The 20,000-nt window shown below is 38.2% G+C and overlaps 2 protein-coding genes across 7 annotated transcripts in view; one reads left to right on the forward strand and one right to left on the reverse strand.

Moving 5' to 3' along the window:
- Window positions 1-20,000, forward strand: part of LOC133646114 (gastrula zinc finger protein XlCGF28.1-like) — a 201,653-nt gene that overhangs the window by 157,532 nt on the left and 24,121 nt on the right. For 3 of the 6 annotated variants that reach the window (XM_062041140.1, XM_062041135.1, XM_062041139.1), the window contains exon 1: window positions 17,732-18,650. In XM_062041140.1, the coding sequence (XP_061897124.1) occupies window positions 18,530-18,650 (121 nt within the window). In that variant the 5' untranslated portion in view covers window positions 17,732-18,529. Of the gene's footprint in view, window positions 1-4,403; window positions 4,823-7,966; window positions 8,261-9,791; window positions 12,085-17,731; window positions 18,651-20,000 lie in introns of those variants that run through there. The other 3 variants (XM_062041147.1, XM_062041144.1, XM_062041136.1) reach the window with 3 other exon arrangements.
- Window positions 1-20,000, reverse strand: part of LOC133646118 (zinc finger protein 32-like) — a 118,433-nt gene that overhangs the window by 54,286 nt on the left and 44,147 nt on the right. The gene's annotated exons all lie outside the window — the stretch shown is intronic.

Below are 20,000 nucleotides of genomic sequence, written 5' to 3' on the forward strand. Positions count from 1 at the left end.
TGTCACATTCGCTTTAATAAAATGAATAAAATATTTGGACTCTTTCTGTATTCGTGTGTGAGATATTTAATAAATACGAAGTTACAATTGTCAACACTATGGACACATAGCAAGAATGTGTAGAGCAGTACGTTGTGGAAAGTGTGGAGGAAATCGTGGAAATAATGAGTCTATCATAAGTAACTGGATAATTTGGAAACTACAGTGGCTTGGAAGTGAAAAACACTAACATTTCACGAAACAAATTACAATTACAGAAAACACTCAAATTAAAGACGAAACCACATACAATTTCATAAACCGGTTGATACAACGAATGTGAGTATGCTAAATTTAGCGTATCCAAACTTCGACAAAACATGGTTAATAAACAGCTTATGTTTGTTATTATTTATGTTGTGGAATGTATTGTGTGTTCAGCTGTTTTTATGCAATCAAGACACTTTACCTTACAATATAGCAACTATAGGTTACATAACGTATTTTTCATAAACACTAAGAATTCATAAACTATCGAAGTGTATTTCTGGTCTTGTCATCCTTGTCTGGACAGAAGGGTGACACGGCAGTGCGGCTGGAACAAAAGAGACGTCGGAGACGCTTTACTGAATCAAAAGTTGCTTTATTTCAAGCGAGCGTCATTAAACAGAACTGCAGTACCCGGAGGAACCTAGGGCAAGAAAAGGAAGGACTCCTCACTGGAGAAGCCAAACCACCAGTCTTTTATTCCTCTGACCATAAAAGGAGATGTTTGTGTGTAGCGACTGGAAAACAACTACTTTAAGTCATAACTCAAATGTTGGCGATGAGCTAGACAGGTAGTCTTTTCTCAAGGATATGGTTATCACTTTTGCATTCCGAAGTCCCAATTAGGGCCTCTTTCCTACGAGAAGTGATCCAATCCACCTGTGAATGTCAAACTAAGGGGCCTTATCTTGTTATGTGCTCAAACAAATACCACTGTTTACTTAAACTCTGTGGTTTGCTTTCTCCAAGGTGAATATAAACATTCACCATATGTAGAACATATGAGTTAATTAATTCACTTCACTATAAACAAAAACTACAAACACCTATAAAACTATAAATATCTTATTTGTGAACTAACAATCTAATTCGACTGAAAGACAGGACTTAAGGCTCAGTTTAAAAGCAATGTAAATTATTTGTAGGATGTGTGGTTTAATTTTGTCTTTGTCTTTTATCTGACATGAAATAATGTGTGCAAAAGTTTATTTCTGCAAGACTCATGTGTTGATGTCTACTGTGTTTAGAGTTACCATGTATAGTTCGAGACCAACTTTAAACTTGTTCTGTCTAAAGTTTCACCATTAAGTGTCTGTATTTAAACTGCGTGGATTTAAGCTGTGGAGGCTCAATGTTGAACATATGGCATTCATTTATTGTAGTAGACGTGTATAAATGCAATTGTATTCATTACAGTAAGGCTTTGTAGGTATGCCAGAAATATGATTAACCAAGATGGATACAAAATAACAGAGTCTTTGTTTTAATGTGGTTTGTGTCTTGGTAAAGATGTTTGTATTCTTTTTCATTGTTGAAACGCTTTGTTTCTGTTTTTAACTGCTTGACGGCACTCCTCTGTCCACCATAAAACCGGCCTTTTATTGACTTTGTTTCTGCTTTTGGTTATTGACCCAACTGCTGCCTATAAATTGCTTCTGTCATTAGTTTATTCACATTGTTGTCATGATCTGTGGTCTAGATCATGTTTTGTTTAGTCATGTTCTGTTAGTTTTGGACTCCATAGTTCCTTTTTTTGTGCACCCCTGTTTGTTTTAGTTTCCATGATGACTCATTAGTTTCACCTGCCTCATGTGTTTGACTCACGCACCTGCTCTAATCAGAGACTATTATTTAAGCCTGTTTTGCCAGTTAGCCGTCCTGGCGTCATTGTTCTGTCCATGCCATAGTTCTTGATGATCTTTTCATGCTCTGTTTTGACTTTTCTTGCCATAGTCATGCTGTTCGATTCATGCCGTGTCCAGTAAGTCTTTTTGTTTCATGTCCATAGTTCTTGCTATTTGTTTCAAGCCACAGTTTAGTGAGTTTTTTCATGTTTTTAGTTTCATGGTTCATGTCCATAGTTTATGCTAAGTCTTAGCTTTTGTTTCCTGCGTTAAGCTTGCCTTCGCCTTGTGCTCCTTTTTGTTTTTAACTTCTTTGAGTTTTTTGAGTAGAGAATAAAATATGTTCCTACCTTCAAGCCTTGTCCGGTCTAGTCCGTTTGCATCCCGGGAGAACAAATCTTGCAGCAAGCTGCGAAAAACTCCTCGCCCTGACAATTGTTGACATCCCCCAGTTACCTTAGTCACTGTTTCTTCTACAAATAAATGTTTTAAATTTTCCCCGATCTGCTTTAATAGACACCCACTTTGGCACTCTTTCCCTTGGTCTCACATCCACTCTTCCACCGACTGCACACAATAAAGGGTAATGATCACTGCCTACTGTCGTGTCTGTCACTACTCCCCAGTTACTTTCTGCTGCTAATGACACCAATGTAATATCCAAAACTGATTCATTTCCTGTTGACACATTAATTGTTATTCCTGTACCATCATTCAAACACACCAATCCCCTTTCATCCATCAACTGTTCAATTACTTTTCCATTCGAGTCTGTGTGCGAGCCGCCCCAATATGTACTTTGTGCATTAAAATCTGCACACCAGATCACCTTACGTTAATGTTGCCCTGGAATATTCAACAATTCTTCTAATGCCAATATTCTGCATGGATTGTAATAATCTATAATCCATACTTCCTCCCCTTTTCCCTATATCTCTACAGCTACCCATTCTTGCTCCACCCATTTGCCGACAACTCTGTGTGAAATCTCTAATATTTACGTAGTGATGTGTATTTCGGGTCTTGTCATTCTCGTCCGTACAGAAGGGTGACACGGCAGTGCGGCTGGATCAAAAGAGACGTCGGAGATGCTGTGCTGAACAAAAAGTTGCTTTATTACAAGCGAGCGTCATTATACAGGACTGCAGTTCCTGAAGGAGGACAATTCAAAAAATGTGTCTCACCTTCCCTTGAAAAGCCAAACCATCAGTTCTTATATTCCTCCTTCCGGTGTCTGGGTGTGTGCTAAGTCAGAAGAACACAACCTGACCATGTAAGGAAATGCGCATGTGAAAGTGTCTGGAAAAACAACTGGTTTAAATGTTGGCGTTGACCTAAACAACATAAACAATCTTTTCTCAAGAATAGGGCTATCACTTTTGCATTCCGAAGTCCAAATTAGGTCCTTTTCCCAGTCCACCTGGGAATGTCAAACTAAGGGGCCTTATCTTATTATGTGCTCAAACTGAAATACCACTCTTCACTTAAACTGATGGTTCGCTTTCTCCAAGGTGAATATAAACCTTCACTATATGCAAAACGTAATATGAGTAAATTAATTCTCTTCAGTAGTTTGATAATTTTAAGCGTACACGGCGCATTAATTTTGGTTAAAAAAAAACGCGTCATGACGTTTGCTTTTTTTTTTTTTTCTTCATCACGGATTTCTTTCAAATACAACAATGAGTAGAGGAGTGTTATGTGTGTGTATATGTGTAAATAAATGAACACTGAAATTCTTGTATTTCTTTTATATATATATATATATATATATATATATATATATATATATATATATATATATATATATATATATATATATATATATATATATATATATATATATATATATATATATATATATATATATATAATAAAATACATACATATATATATAGCTAGAATTCACTAAAAGTCAATTATTTATTTTATTTATATATATATATAAAAAAATATATATATATACATATATATATATATATATATATATATATATATATATATATATATATATATATATATATATATATATATATATATATATAAGAAATACTTGAATTTCAGTGAAATCTCGCTATAAAAATATACTCCTCCTCCCTTAACCCCGCCCCCCGGCCCCGCCCACCCAAATCTCCCGAATTTGGAGGTCTCAAGGTTGGCAAGTATGTCACAGCGCCGCTATAAATAGTTTGTGTTAGCGCTTGTAATACAAACATCACTAATACTTGGTCAATATTCAAGTCACGAAATATAAATTGAGTATTGTTGGCGTTTTTTGAACAGTTATTTGTCGGATTTTGTGGGCGGAATAGTGGAGCTCCCATTGGCTCCGCTGTAAGCAGACTTTATATTTACGTTCATTTAATATGCAGAATGCATTTTTTTAATCCATCCGTCGTCATGTCTTTCTTAATGATTGTGAACCATAGGCAAAATTCTAAAAAAAAAAAAAAAAAAAGTGCAGTTCCCTTTTAAAGTGTCTCCGTTACCTCAGCTGGATCTGTAAAAGGACTTCGCGCATGCGTAGACGGATCGCGTCTTGTGATAGAAAGAAACAGGCGACGCTCAGAAGTGAGCAGTGAGGACTTTAAATGTAGGTTAATTCCGAATTAGCACTTTTGTACCGGTTCGTCGACCGTTTGAAAAACTACTCTTTATTTATTATTGATGTCAGAATAAACTCGACTCGTCTCCGTGAACGTTGCACCTTCTCGTGCTAGCTTAGCTTGCTAGTTAGCTTAGCTTGCTAATTAGCTTAGCTTGCCGGCTGCTAACAAAAGAGACTTGGACGTCATCAACAGATCACTAAGCAGAGATCAAGTCGGTGAAAATGTGCGAAAGAAGGGTAGCAGAGTACGAGGAGGAACTTTCTCGAACAAAAGAGAAGAATGAGCGACGACATCGACTGGAAGCTGTTTTGGAAAAACATCAAGTTGTGTTACACAGACCAGGTTTGTTTACTTCTTAACTCTCACATGTTTACTAACTTTGTATTGCATCATTAATACACTTCTTAAATATATTGTTTGTAGGAAAGGTGAATTGTCTTGTGAGGACGATGCACTGCTTTGTTTTTATGTTGTTCATGAAAACAAAACAGTTTCAGGCACATTGTTAAGAGGTTGATGTTCCTCTCAGTTTGTAACAATTTGACTTTACAAAAAAAAACACATACTAAAGCATGTTTTAAGAGTTTATTTGGCCCACCCATGAACATCTCCGTAGATAAAAGTATTTATTATGATGACAAAAACATGGTGTGAATATTTTAAGTGCTTTAGGAATGTGAATATATTGACCATTTCTATGATATTTAAAGGGGATGTTCACAACTTTTTAAAGTTGTATTTTTCAAACCAAAAAATAAAACAAGAACACCACTGGCTAGCTTATGTTACAATTAGTGGTATATATATATTAGGGGTGTAACGGTACACAAAAATTTCGGTTCGGTACGTACCTCGGTTTAGAGGTCACGGTTCGGTTCATTTTCGGTACAGTAAGAAAACAACAAAATATACATTTTTGGGTTATTTATTTACCAAATTTGCAAAATATTCCACCAAAAATATTTTTCTTAGTGGAATATTTGATGTGAAGTAATCGGAACCTTGGATAGGTCAATAATTCATCATAACATTGATTTTGATTCAATATTATATTTGGAGCAATGACAGTTTGAAAGAAAATAAAATAGCTTTGTTTTATTAGTCAACATTGCAACTTTTTCTAAATTACATTTAACCTTTTAAACTTTTTTATTTCACTTTTGTGATGTTTTTGTTTATTTTAATAGTATTTTTAGAATGTGCCGTGGGCCTTTAAAACATTAGCTGTGGGCCGCAAATGGCCTCCGGGGCACACTTTTGACACCCCTGCTATAGATAATAAAAAATTAAATCTGATAAATCTATGGATAAAAAGCAGAGCCTGGCGACGCATGCGCGTTTATCATAACTCTCTCTGTCTCTGCCCCTCCCTCACCAATGCTGCTGCACGCACAATTTGTTTTGTTTTTAACCCCTTCTTAACCCTGAATGTACATTGACAATACACGCAACCCTAACTCAAAATGTGGACATTTGAGGCATTTAAGAAACTCCACCCTGACAGCTCCGCAAAAGAGGACATGTCCGGTGAAAAGAGGACGTATGGTCAGTCTATCGTAGCCCGTTAGCTGCTAGCATGCCGTGTGTTGTGCCTCGGCGTGCATTGTTTACACAACGTGCGTTACGCTACTTACTATGTCCGTGTGGAAACTCGTTCGGTACACCACCGAACCGGAACCCCCGTACCGTAACGGTTCAATACAAATACATGTACCGTTACACCCCTAATATATATACATATATACATACATCATGGTCAAAAGTTTACATACATTTGTAAAGAACATAATGTCATGGCTGTCTTGAGTTTCCAATCATTTCTACAGCCTGATTTAGCCTTTCCTTTACCACTTTTGACCTGTGTTTGGGGTCATTGTCCTGTTGGAACACCCAACTGCGCCCAAGACCCAACCTCCGTGCTGATGATTTTAGGTTGGCCTGAAGAATTCGGAGGTAATCTTTTGCTGTATTGCTGTATGTATACTTTTGACCCAGAAGATTCGGTAACATGTTCAGTAGACTTCATGAATATTTTTTGTGACCAACAAGTATGTGCTCCAATCACTCTATCACACAAAAATAAGAGTTGTAGAAATGATTGGAAACTCAAGACAGCCATGACATTATGTTCTTCACAAGTGTATGTAAACTTTTGACCACGACTGTGTGTATATATATATATATATATATATATATATATATATATATATATATATATATATATATATATATATATATATATATATATATATATATATATATATATATATATATATATATAAATATAAATATAATATATATATATATATATATATATATATATATATATATATATATATATATATATATATATATATGTATATATATATACATATATACATACACTACTGTTCAAAAGTTTGGGGTCACCCAAACAATTTTGTGGAATAGCCTTCATTTCTAAGAACAAGAATAGACTGTCGAGTTTCAGATGAAAGTTCTCTTTTTCTGGCCATTTTGAGCGTTTAATTGACCCCACAAATGTGATGCTCCAAAAACTCAATCTGCTCAAAGGAAGGTCAGTTTTGTAGCTTCTGTAACGAGCTAAACTGTTTTCAGATGTGTGAACATGATTGCACAAGGGTTTTCTAATCATCAATTAGCCTTCTGAGCCAATGAGCAAACACATTGTACTATTAGAACACTGAAGTGATAGTTGCTGGAAATGGGCCTCTATACACCTATGTAGATATTGCACCAAAAAGCAGACATTTGCAGCTAGAATAGTCATTTACCACATTAGCAATGTATAGAGTGTATTTCTTTCAAGTTAAGACTAGTTTAAAGTTATCTTCATTGAAAAGTACAGTGCTTTTCCTTCAAAAATAAGGACATTTCAATGTGACCCCAAACTTTTGAACGGTAGTGTATATATATATATATTTTTTTTTTCTTCCAAGAAATCTTAGTTTTTTACAATTAATAATTATATTGTTGGGTTGCACGTGACGTCACGTCCCTTTGCTGTCGCCATAGATACAAGCACATGAAGGGCAAATAGAGTATTCCAAGTAAGTAGGGCGGCGTGGCTTGGCTGGTAGAGTGGCCGTGCCGGTACCTTGAGAGTTCCAAGTTTGATTCCTGCTTTCGCCATCCTAGTCACTGCCGTTGTGTCCTCCTTAGGCAAGGCAATTCACCCACCGGCTCCGAGTGCCACCCACACTGGTTCAAATGTTGCTTAACGAGGTGGATAATGGGTTTCACTATGTAAAGCGCTTTGAGTCTCTAGAGAAAAAACACTATATAAATATTATTCACTTCACTTCATGCACTGTTCTCACATGTGGAAATGTTCTAACAGGGATTTTGGTCAAAGTTGTGTCAGAGTTCATAAGATAGTTCAAGTACCAATTTAAGTTTGTAACTCTGGGTTCCACTAATTTTACATTTAAATGTACTATGTAATATTTGTCATAGTTAAAATTGGTTTTGTTTGTGTTTTTGCAGATGTCCAGCAGTTGATTGGACGTCAAGAAGAAGGTCTCCCTCAGCCGCCGGGGAGAAGATTCACTTTGAAGCAGGAGGCGCCACAGCCCCCCTATTATATAGAGGAAGAGGAGGAGGCACAGGCACCCCACATTAAAAAGGAAGAGGAAGAACTCTGGATCACTCAGGAGGAAGCGTGTCTTCTCGGGCAGGGAGAGGCGGATCTCACCAAGTTTCCACTGACTGTTGTCTCTGTGAAGACTGAAGACCATGAAGAGAAACCACCTGAGTCCTCACAGCTGCATCACAGTCCAAGTAAGCAGAACATCCACATGTCATCTAATACAATGTTTGTAAATAATGTTCATCCATCATACATTCTCTCTCAGGGTGAAGATATACTTGCCTTTTAACACGGCCATCTCCAAAAAAATATGCTTTATTAATAATTTTAATTGCTGGGTTGCAACTAGAGATGTCCGATAAAGGCTTTTTTGCCGATATCCGATATTGTCCAACTCTTAATTACCGATTCCGATATCAACCGATACCGATATAAACAGTCGTGGAATTAACACATTATTATGCCTAATGTTGTTGTGATGCCCCGCTGGATGCATTAAACAATGTAACAAGGTTTTCCAAAATAAATCATCTCCAGTTATGGAAAAAAATGCCAACATAGCACTGCCATATTTATTATTGAAGTCACAAAGTGCATTCTTTTTTTTAACATGCCTCAAAACAGCAGCTTGGAATTTGGGACATGCTCTCCCTGAGAGAGCATGAGGAGGTTGAGGTGGGCGGGGTTATTGGGTAAGGGGTAGCGGGGGGTGTTTATTGTAGCGTCCCGGAAGAGTTAGTGCTGCAAGGGGTTCTGGGTATTTGTTCTGTTGTGTTTATGTTGTGTTACGGTGCGGATGTTCTCCCGAAATGTGCTTGTCATTCTTGTTTGGTGTGGGTTCACAGTGTGGCGCATATTTGTAACAGTGTTAAAGTTGTTTATACGGCCACCCTCAGTGTGACCTGTATGGCTGTTGACCAAGTATGCTTGCATTCACTTGTGTGTGTGAAAAGCCGTAGGTATTATGTGATTGGGCCGGCACGTAAAGGCAGTGCCTTTAAGGCACGCCCCCAATAATGTTGTCTGGGTGGAATTCGGGAGAATGGTTGCCCCGGGAGATTTTCGGGAGGGGCACTGAAATTTGGGAGCCTCCCGGGAAAATCGTGAGGGTTGGCAAGTATGACTGGGAGACGCAACTGCTCTGTACTTCTCCCTACGTCCGTGTACCACTCCGTACGGCGGCGTTTTAAAAAGTCATACATTTTACTTTTTGATACCGATACCGATAGTTTCTGATATTACGGTATAATGATAAACCGCGGTAAAATTTCAGATGGTTAGTAATACTGTTTAAATGTTCAATTACCGTCGAATTGAGTCTGACTAAATCGAGCCGGAACTTCTCCACCTCGCGCATCAGCTCAGGCTCCGTGACCCCCAGCGAGGTGACGTTCCATGTCCCAAGAGCTAGCTTCGGACCGCCAAGTGCCCCGCCTTCGGCTGACGCCCAGCTCACGCTGCACCCGACCTCTATGCCTGTGAGTGGTGAGCCCATTGGAGCCCACCTCCTAAGCAATATAAGAGAAATTGAAATACAAAATGGTTTCAAAAATGTTACTTGCTGTGATATTAAAGGGTATGGTAGTTGTACAGGCATTAGCTGTAATGTTACAGTAAATCTTGATGACAGTATTTTACTGTGAAAAATACTGTACTAAAATGGATCAATACATTGTTTTTGAAACATCACATATTTCACAATAATTCATGTTTGTCCTGTAGACGTCCAGCAGCTGATTGGTTATCAAGAAGAACCTCTGCTTCAGTTGAAGGAGGAGCCACAGCCCCCCCACATTAAAGAGGAAGAAGAGGAACTCTGGATCACACAGGAGGAAGAGCGTCTTCTAGGGCAGGAGGAGGCTGATCTCACCAAGTTTCCACTGACTGTCGTGTCTGTGAAGACTGAAGACCATGAAGTAGACCACCTCATAGCCCCACTATCATCAGATAGTGACGACGCGTCACACGATAATGTAAATATGGAATCACACATGAGAACACAGACGAGACAAAAACCTTTCAATTGTTCAGTTTGTGGTAAAACATTGTCTAAAAAAAGTGTCTTGCGAATACACATGAAAATACACACAGGAGAGACCCCCTATAGTTGTTCCGTGTGCGCAAAACGTTTTGTCAGAAACGCTGATTTGACGCGACACATGCGGACGCACACAGGGGAAAAACCTTTCAATTGCTCCAAATGTGGCAAAACGTTCTCCCAAAGTGGAACGATGCGGTCACACATGAGAACGCACACTGGAGAAAAACTATTCAGTTGTCCAGTTTGTGCAAAAAGCTTTTTTCGAAACTTTTGCTTGACTAAACACATGCGAACGCACGCGGGAGAAAAACCTTTCAGTTGTTCAGTGTGCGGTAATAGATTCTCCAACAAAAGTAATATGCAGAGACACATGAGAACACACTAGAGGTTGGAATCTTTGGGCACCTCGCGATTTGATTATGGATGCATCTTTTATTTATGTATATTGATGCAGTTTTACATTTCTTTTCGTTTCACTAAATAAGAGTTTATCACCTAAAACTTTATAAAAAAAACAGTGCATTTGTTATAAGAAACAGTAAAATTAATTCCCACATTTATGAAGTTAATGTAAATGTGTGCAAAACTGGAACATAAGAGCCCTATAATAAAGGAGCTGGTCGGATCTCGTCGGTGGAGAATAAACAAATGTGTGTCTTGAAGTGAGGCACGGAGGAAATACTTGTTGGAATTTGGCCCGTTGTCATAAAATTGGCAAAAAAGCTTAAAAGAAAGTCAGACTTTTTCTTCTGGACGCTACAATACATTATATTACTTTATGTTGTTAGGTGTGGCGGCTAATATGAAGCCGTACATCAAAGAGAAACCCTAATGTAGTTAAACAAGTGTAGCGCTTTTATTTTGAAGCCAAAAAACGTGTGATTGTTTTGAGAGTATTCTGAAGCAAAGACATCTTATAAGTAGACGCAGCATCGACCCCTACTGCTTACTGGCGCTGACGAGACGCGGGCCGCCATCTTGGAGTGGTGATCCGCTCCACTCAGTGCAATTCATTTGGCAGGAGCGATGAACTGTCAGCGCATTTAATTAATATTACCTCACTGAATACCACTGATTTTCACACGTTTTTTTTGTCATACGTGTAGCTATGATAAAGGACACATGTTTTATTATTCATAGTTTGCTTAACAGTAATATAATATTCTTATATGCTATAAGTGACCAGACGTCCGAGATCAAAACTGGGAATATAATTCCAGAGAAGGGGGGAAAAAACGGTCAGCTATTTTTAAGTTGAAAAAACAATATGATGTGGTTATATATACATGCGTATATCCTACATAAACAATGTATGAATACATTAGATATCTATATATCTTAGGGACCTATAGACTGTATCTGTTGCTGCAGCAGCAGAGAGTTTATTCTGTCTTGACACTTTGTATTGATATTTTGTATTACATTCTTCCCTTAAATGATCATGTTTACAGTGATTGTTTTATATGTATTTGTTATGTACGTTGCTTTGGATAAAAGCGTCTGCCAAATACTTAAACATAAACATATATAAACACCTGAAAGTCTTTATATCAGCTAAAACCACCAATCTGTTTCACTGGATTCAGAATAAAACCAAATTCTGTTTTACCCAACAATGTTAGTATTTTTGAATATTGTTACTAGAAGACTTATTCCTGGTTACAATTATACTGTTAAAGTATTGTCTTATACTTTGCCTAAAATGAGAATGCATCATAAACAGTGGCGGCTGGTAAATTTTGTTTTAGGTGTCACAATCATTTATTTCAACTTTATGTTATTTAAGTATGACATTTTTAAATGTAATTAATTTAATTGACAAGCAATTCTATTATGGTCATACTCTTGTTTGCTAGCGGCTACAATTTCAGTACTATTGAAGATCTTTGTTCCTTCTAAACTCTGTGCTAATATTCTTTTCACAAAATACAACCAATAATACATTAATGTTAAATCTTACTTGTGAAAAGTAATCCCCCGATTCCTATTTTCAACAGCCCGGCATCTTTGTTTTCTACCTGTCAACTGTCAGTTTAGCATATTTGTTTTCTACCTGTCAACTGTCAGTTTAGCATCTTTGTTTTCTACCTGTCAACTGTCAGTTTAGCATATTTGTTTTCTACCTGTCAACTGTCAGTTTAGCATCTTTGTTTTCTACCTGTCAACTGTCAGTTTAGCATCCTTGTTTTCTACCTGTCAACTGTCAGTTTAGCATCTTTGTTTTCTACCTGTAAACTGTCAGTTTAGCATCTGGTTACCTGTAAACTGTCAGTTTAGCATCTTTGTTTTCTACCTGTCAACTGTCAGTTTAGCATCTTTGTTTTCTACCTGTCAACTGTCAGTTTAGCATCTGTGTTTTCTACCTGTCAACTTGTCAGTTTAGCATCTTTGTTTTCTACCTGTCAACTGTCAGTTTAGCATCTTGTTTGCTAGCGGCTACAATTTCAGTACTATTGAAGATCTTTGTTCCTTCTAAACTCTGTGCTAATATTCTTTTCACAAAATACAACCAATAGTACGTTAATGTTGAATCTTACTTGTGAAAAGTAATCCCCCGATTCCTATTTTCAACAGCCCGGCATCTTTGTTTTCTACCTGTCAACTGTCAGTTTAGCATCTGTGTTTTCTACCTGTCAACTGTCAGTTTAGCATCCTTGTTTTCTACCTGTCAACTGTCAGTTTAGCATATTTGTTTTCTACCTGTCAACTGTCAGTTTAGCATCTTTGTTTTCTACCTGTCAACTGTCAGTTTAGCATCCTTGTTTTCTACCTGTCAACTGTCAGTTTAGCATCTTTGTTTTCTACCTGTAAACTGTCAGTTTAGCATCTGGTTACCTGTTAACTGTCAGTTTAGCATCTTTGTTTTCTACCTGTCAACTGTCAGTTTAGCATCTTTGTTTTCTACCTGTCAACTGTCAGTTTAGCATCTGTGTTTTCTACCTGTCAACTTGTCAGTTTAGCATCTTTGTTTTCTACCTGTCAACTGTCAGTTTAGCATCTTGTTTGCTAGCGGCTACAATTTCAGTACTATTGAAGATCTTTGTTCCTTCTAAACTCTGTGCTAATATTCTTTTCACAAAATACAACCAATAGTACGTTAATGTTAAATCTTACTTGTGAAAAGTAATCCCCCGATTCCTATTTTCAACAGCCCGGCATCTTTGTGTTCTACCTGTCAACTGTCAGTTTAGCATCTGTGTTTTCTACCTGTCAACTGTCAGTTTAGCATCTTTGTTTTCTACCTGTCAACTGTCAGTTTAGCATCTTTGTTTTCTACCTGTCAACTGTCAGTTTAGCATCTGTGTTTTCTACCTGTCAACTGTCAGTTTAGCATCTTTGTTTTCTACCTGTCAACTGTCAGTTTAGCATCCTTGTTTTCTACCTGTCAACTGTCAGTTTAGCATCTTTGTTTTCTACCTGTCAACTTGTCAGTTTAGCATCTTTGTTTTCTACCTGTCAACTGTCAGTTTAGCATCTGTGTTTTCTACCTGTAAACTGTCAGTTTAGCATCTTTGTTTTCTACCTGTCAACTGTCAGTTTAGCACCTTTGTTTTCTACCCGTCAACTGTCAGTTTAGCATCTTTGTTTTCTACCCGTCAACTGTCAGTTTAGCATCTTTGTTTTCTACCTGTCAACTGTCAGTTTAGCATCTGTGTTTTCTACCTGTAAACTGTCAGTTTAGCATCTTTGTTTTCTACCTGTCAACTGTCAATTTAGCATCTTTGTTTTCTACCTGTCAACTGTCAGTCTAGCATCTTTGTTTTCTACCTGTCAACTGTCAGTTTAGCATCTTTGTTTTCTACCTGTCAACTGTCAGTTTAGCATCTTTGTTTTCTACCTGGCAACTGTCAGTCTAGCACCTTTGTTTTATACCTGTCAACTGTCAGTTTAGCATCTTTGTTTTCTACCTGTCAACTGTCAGTTTAGCATCTTTGTTTTCTACCTGGCAACTGTCAGTCTAGCATCTTTGTTTTCTACCTGTCAACTGTCAGTTTAGCATCTTTGTTTTCTACCTGTCAACTGTCAGTTTAGCATCTTTGTTTTCTACCTGTCAACTGTCAGTCTAGCATCTTTGTTTTCTACCTGTCAATTTTCAGTTTAACATCTTTGTTTTCTACCTGTCAACTGTCAGTCTAGCATCTTTGTTTTCTACCTGTCAACTGTCAGTTTAGCATCTTTGTTTTCTACCTGTCAACTGTCAATTTAGCATCTTTGTTTTCTACCTGTAAACTGTCAGTTTAGCATCTTTGTTTTCTACCTGTCAACTGTCAGTTTAGCATCTTTGTTTTCTACCTGTCAACTTGTCAGTTTAGCATCTTTGTTTTCTACCTGTCAACTGTCAGTTTAGCATCTGTGTTTTCTACCTGTAAACTGTCAGTTTAGCATCTTTGTTTTCTACCCGTCAACTGTCAGTTTAGCATCTTTGTTTTCTACCCGTCAACTGTCAGTTTAGCATCTTTGTTTTCTACCCGTCAACTGTCAGTTTAGCATCTTTGTTTTCTACCTGTCAACTGTCAGTTTAGCATCTGTGTTTTCTACCTGTAAACTGTCAGTTTAGCATCTTTGTTTTCTACCTGTCAACTGTCAATTTAGCATCTTTGTTTTCTACCTGTCAACTGTCAGTTTAGCATCTTTGTTTTCTACTTGTCAACTGTCAGTTTAGCATCTTTGTTTTCTACCTGTCAACTGTCAGTTTAGCATCTTTGTTTTCTACCTGTCAACTGTCAATTTAGCATCTTTGTTTTCTACCTGTCAACTGTCAGTTTAGCATCTTTGTTTTGTACTTGTCAACTGTCAGTTTAGCATCTTTGTTTTCTACCTGTCAACTGTCAGTTTAGCATCTTTGTTTTCTACCTGTCAACTGTCCGTTTAGCATCTTTGTTTTCTACCTGTCAACTGTCTGTTTAGCATCTTTGTTTTCTACCTGTCAACTGTCCGTTTAGCATCTTTGTTTTCTACCTGTCAACTGTCAGTTTAGCATCTTTGTTTTCTACCTGTCAACTGTCCGTTTAGCATCTTTGTTTTCTACCTGTCAACTGTCAGTTTAGCATCTTTGTTTTCTACCTGTCAACTGTCAGTTTAGCATCTTTGTTTTCTACCTGTCAACTGTCAGTTTAGCATCTTTGTTTTCTACCTGTCAACTGTCAGTTTAGCATCTTTGTTTTCTACCTGTCAACTGTCAGTTTAGCATCTGTGTTTTCTACCTGTCAACTGTCAGTTTAGCATCTGTGTTTTCTACCTGTAAACTGTCAGTTTAGCATCTTTGTTTTCTACCCGTCAACTGTCAGTTTAGCATCTTTGTTTTCTACCCGTCAACTGTCAGTTTAGCATCTTTGTTTTCTACCCGTCAACTGTCAGTTTAGCATCTTTGTTTTCTACCTGTCAACTGTCAGTTTAGCATCTGTGTTTTCTACCTGTAAACTGTCAGTTTAGCATCTTTGTTTTCTACCTGTCAACTGTCAATTTAGCATCTTTGTTTTCTACCTGTCAACTGTCAGTTTAGCATCTTTGTTTTCTACTTGTCAACTGTCAGTTTAGCATCTTTGTTTTCTACCTGTCAACTGTCAGTTTAGCATCTTTGTTTTCTACCTGTCAACTGTCCGTTTAGCATCTTTGTTTTCTACCTGTCAACTGTCTGTTTAGCATCTTTGTTTTCTACCTGTCAACTGTCCGTTTAGCATCTTTGTTTTCTACCTGTCAACTGTCAGTTTAGCATCTTTGTTTTCTACCTGTCAACTGTCCGTTTAGCATCTTTGTTTTCTACCTGTCAACTGTCAGTTTAGCATCTTTGTTTTGTACCTGTCAACTGTCAGTTTAGCATCTTTGTTTTCTACCTGTCAACTGTCAGTTTAGCATCTTTGTTTTCTACCTGTCAACTGTCCGTTTAGCATCTTTGTTTTCTACCTGTCAACTGTCAGTTTAGCATCTTTGTTTTGTACCTGTTAACTGTCAGTTTAGCATCTTTGTTTTCTACCTGTCAACTGTCAGTTTAGCATCTTCTGTTTTCTACCTGTCAACTGTCCTTTGGCATCTTTGTTTTCTACCTGTCAACTGTCAGTTTAGCATCTTTGATTTCTACCTGTCAACTGTCAGTTTAGCATCTTTGATTTCTACCTGTCAACTGTCAGTTTAGCATCTTTGATTTCTACCTGTCAACTGTCAGTCTAGCATCTTTGTTTTCTACCTTCTACCATCCTAGTCACGTCCGTTGTGTCCTTGGGCAAGACACTTCACCCTTGCTCCTGATGGCTGCTGGTTAGCGCCTTGCATGGCAGCTCCCGCCATCAGTGTGTGAATGTGTGTGTGAATGGGTGAATGTGGAAATACTGTCAAAGCGCTTTGAGTACCTTGAAGGTAGAAAAACGCTATCCAAGTACAACCCATTTATCATTTATTTATTTACCTGTCAACTGTCAGTCTAGCATCTTTGTTTTCTACCTGTCAACTGTCGGTTTAGCATCTTTGTTTTCTACCTGTCAACTGTCCGTTTAGCATCTTTGTTTTCTACCTGTCAACTGTCAGTCTAGCATCTTTGTTTTCTACCTGTCAACTGTCGGTTTAGCATCTTTGTTTTCTACCTGTCAACTGTCCGTTTAGCATCTTTGTTTTCTACCTGTCAACTGTCAGTTTAGCATCTTTGTTTTCTACCTGTCAACTGTCAGTTTAGCATCTTTGTTTTCTACCTGTCAACTGTCAGTTTAGCATCTTTGTTTTCTACCTGTCAACTGTCAGTTTAGCATCTTTGTTTTCTACCTTCTACCATCCTAGTCACGTCCGTTGTGTCTTTGGGCAAGACACTTCACCCTTGCTCCTGATGGCTGCTGGTTAGCGCCTTGCATGGCAGCTCCCGCCATCAATGTGTGAATGGGTGAATGTGGAAAAACTGTCAAAGTGCTTTGAGTACCTTGAAGGTAGAAAAGCGCTATACAAGTATAACCCATTTATCATTTATTTATTTACCTGTCAACTGTCAGTCTAGCATCTTTGTTTTCTACCTGTCAACTGTCGGTTTAGCATCTTTGTTTTCTACCTGTCAACTGTCAGTATAGCATCTTTGTTTTCTACCTGTCAACTGTCAGTCTAGCATCTTTGTTTTCTACCTGTCAACTGTCGGTTTAGCATCTTTGTTTTCTACCTGTCAACTGTCAGTATAGCATCTTTGTTTTCTACCTGTCAACTGTCAGTCTAGCATCTTTGTTTTCTACCTGTCAACTGTCGGTTTAGCATCTTTGTTTTCTACCTGTCAACTGTCAGTATAGCATCTTTGTTTTCTACCTGTCAACTGTCAGTCTAGCATCTTTGTTTTCTACCTGTCAACTGTCAGTCTAGCATCTTTGTTTTCTACCTGTCAACTGTCAGTTTAGCATCTTTGTTTTCTACCTGTCAACTGTCAGTCTAGCATCGTTGTTTTCTACCTGTCAACTGTCAGTTTAGCATCTTTGTTTTCTACCTGTCAACTGTCAGTCTAGCATCTTTGTTTTCTACCTGTCAATTTTCAGTTTAACATCTTTGTTTTCTACCTGTCAACTGTCAGTTTAGCATCTTTTTTTTCTACCTGGCAACTGTCAGTCTAGCATCTTTGTTTTCTACCTGTCAACTGTCAGTTTAGCATCTTTGTTTTGTACCTGTCAACTGTCAGTCTAGCATCTTTGTTTTCTACCTGTCAACTGTCAGTTTAGCATCTTTGTTTTCTACCTGTCAACTGTCAGTCTAGCATCTTTGTTTTCTACCTGTCAACTGTCAGTTTAGCATCTTTGTTTTCTACCTGTCACCTGTCAGTTGAGGCTGCTCGCCGGCTCCTCATCACCACTTCAAGATGGCGGCCCAATTTCTCGCTTCACAGCAGCGTGTACGTATAAGATGTCTATGAATGCTGCTGCGTCTACTTGTGTTGTAACCCAACACTATGTTGTGAAATATCTGTTAAAGGAAGTGACTTGTCTCTTCGCGCATGCGTAGACTGATCGCGTCTTGTGACAGAAAGAAACAGGCGACGCTCAGAAGTGAGCAGTGAGGACTTTAAATGTAGTTTAATTCCGAATTTGTGCTTTTTTTTAATCGATTTGTCGACCGTATGAACAACTTCTATTTATTTATAATTGATGATAGAATAAACTCGACTCGTCTCCGTGAACTTTGGAGCTTCTCGTGCTAGCTTAGCTTGCTAGTTAGCCTAGCATGAATTGATTACGTGGACCCCGACTTAAACAAGTTGAACAACTTATTGGGGTGTTACCATTTAGTGGTCAATTGTACGGAATATGTACTGTACTGTGCAATCTACTAATGAAAGTCTCAATCAATCAATCAAAAGTTTGCTAGTTAGCTTAGCTTGCTAGTTAGCTTAGCTTGCCGGCTGCTAACAAAAGAGACTTGGACGTCATCAACAGATCACTAAGCAGAGATCAAGTCGGTGAAAATGTGCGAAAGAAGGGTAGCAGAGTACGAAGAGGAACTTTCTCGAACAAAAGAGAAGAATGAGCGACTACAGCGACTGGAAGCTGTTTTGGAAAAACATCAAGTTGTGTTACACAGACCAGGTTTGTTTACTTCTTAACTCTCACATGTTTACTAACTTTGTATTGCATCATTAATACTATTCTTAAATATATTGTTTGTAGGAAAGGTGAATTGTCTTGTGAGGACGATGCACTGCTTTGTTTTTATATTGTTCATGAAAACAAAACAGTTTCAGGCACATTGTTAAGAGGTTGATGTTCCTCTCAGTTTGTAACAATGGGACTTTATAAAAAACACCACATAATAAAGTATGTTTTTTAAGAGTTTATTTGGCCCACCCACAAACATCTCCATGTATAAAAGTATTTATTACGATGACAAAAGTGTGAATATTTTAAGCGCTTTTGGAATGATATTGACCATTTAAAGTAACGTTAATTGATTGTCACACACTAGGTGTGTGGTGAAATTTGTCCTCTGCATTTTACCCATCACCCTCACCCCCTGGTAGGTGAGGGGAGCAGTGAGCAGCAGCGGTGGCCAGTAATCATTTTTGGTGATTTAACCCCCAATTCCAACCCTTAATGCTGAGGGAGGTAATGGCTCCTATTTTTATAGTCTTTGGTATGACTCGGCCGGGGTTTGAACTCACAACCTACCGATCTCAGGGCGAACACTCTAACCACTAGGCCACTGAGTAGGTGAAGGGCAAACAGAGTATTTCAAGTAAGAAGTCAATTGAAAGCAAAGCAAAAGTGTTGCATTGGGGTGGCGTTTGATTCCCGCTTCCGCCATCCTAGTCACTGCCGTGGTGTCCTTAGGCAAGGCAATTCACCCGCCGGCTCCCAGTGCCACCCACACTGGTTTAAATGTAGCTTAACGATGTAGATCAGGGGTCTCAAACATGCGGCCCGCGGGCCAATTGCGGCCCGCGAGACGTTATTGTGCGGCCCCCACCTTAATATGAACGTTTAATGTTAGTGCGGCCCGCAAGTTTTATATGAATGGCGCTTGACAGCGCTGTGTGCGCGGAGCTGAAGCATTCTTGCCAACCCTCCCGATTTTCACCCGTCAACAATACTGAGGACATCAATATTGAAGACACAAGGTTTAGCGTCCACTTTTTCTCCATTCAAACAATGTGCCTGCACAGACGCATGTAATATGCGGCCTCAACAGACACACGTAAGTGACTGCAATGCATACTTAGTCAACAGTCATACATGTCACATTGAGGGTGGCCGTATAAAAAAAACTTTATCAATGTTACAAATATGCGCCACAATGTGAACCAATACCAAACAAGAATGACAAACACATTTTGGGAGAACATCCACACGTAACACAACATAAACACAACAGAACAAATACCCAGAATTCCTTGTAGCACTAACTCTTCCGGGCTACAAGGAATCTACCAATCATGGTGG

This window comes from Entelurus aequoreus, linkage group LG03, assembly GCF_033978785.1.
Source record: "Entelurus aequoreus isolate RoL-2023_Sb linkage group LG03, RoL_Eaeq_v1.1, whole genome shotgun sequence".
In the NCBI taxonomy this organism is placed as follows: domain Eukaryota; kingdom Metazoa; phylum Chordata; class Actinopteri; order Syngnathiformes; family Syngnathidae; genus Entelurus; species Entelurus aequoreus.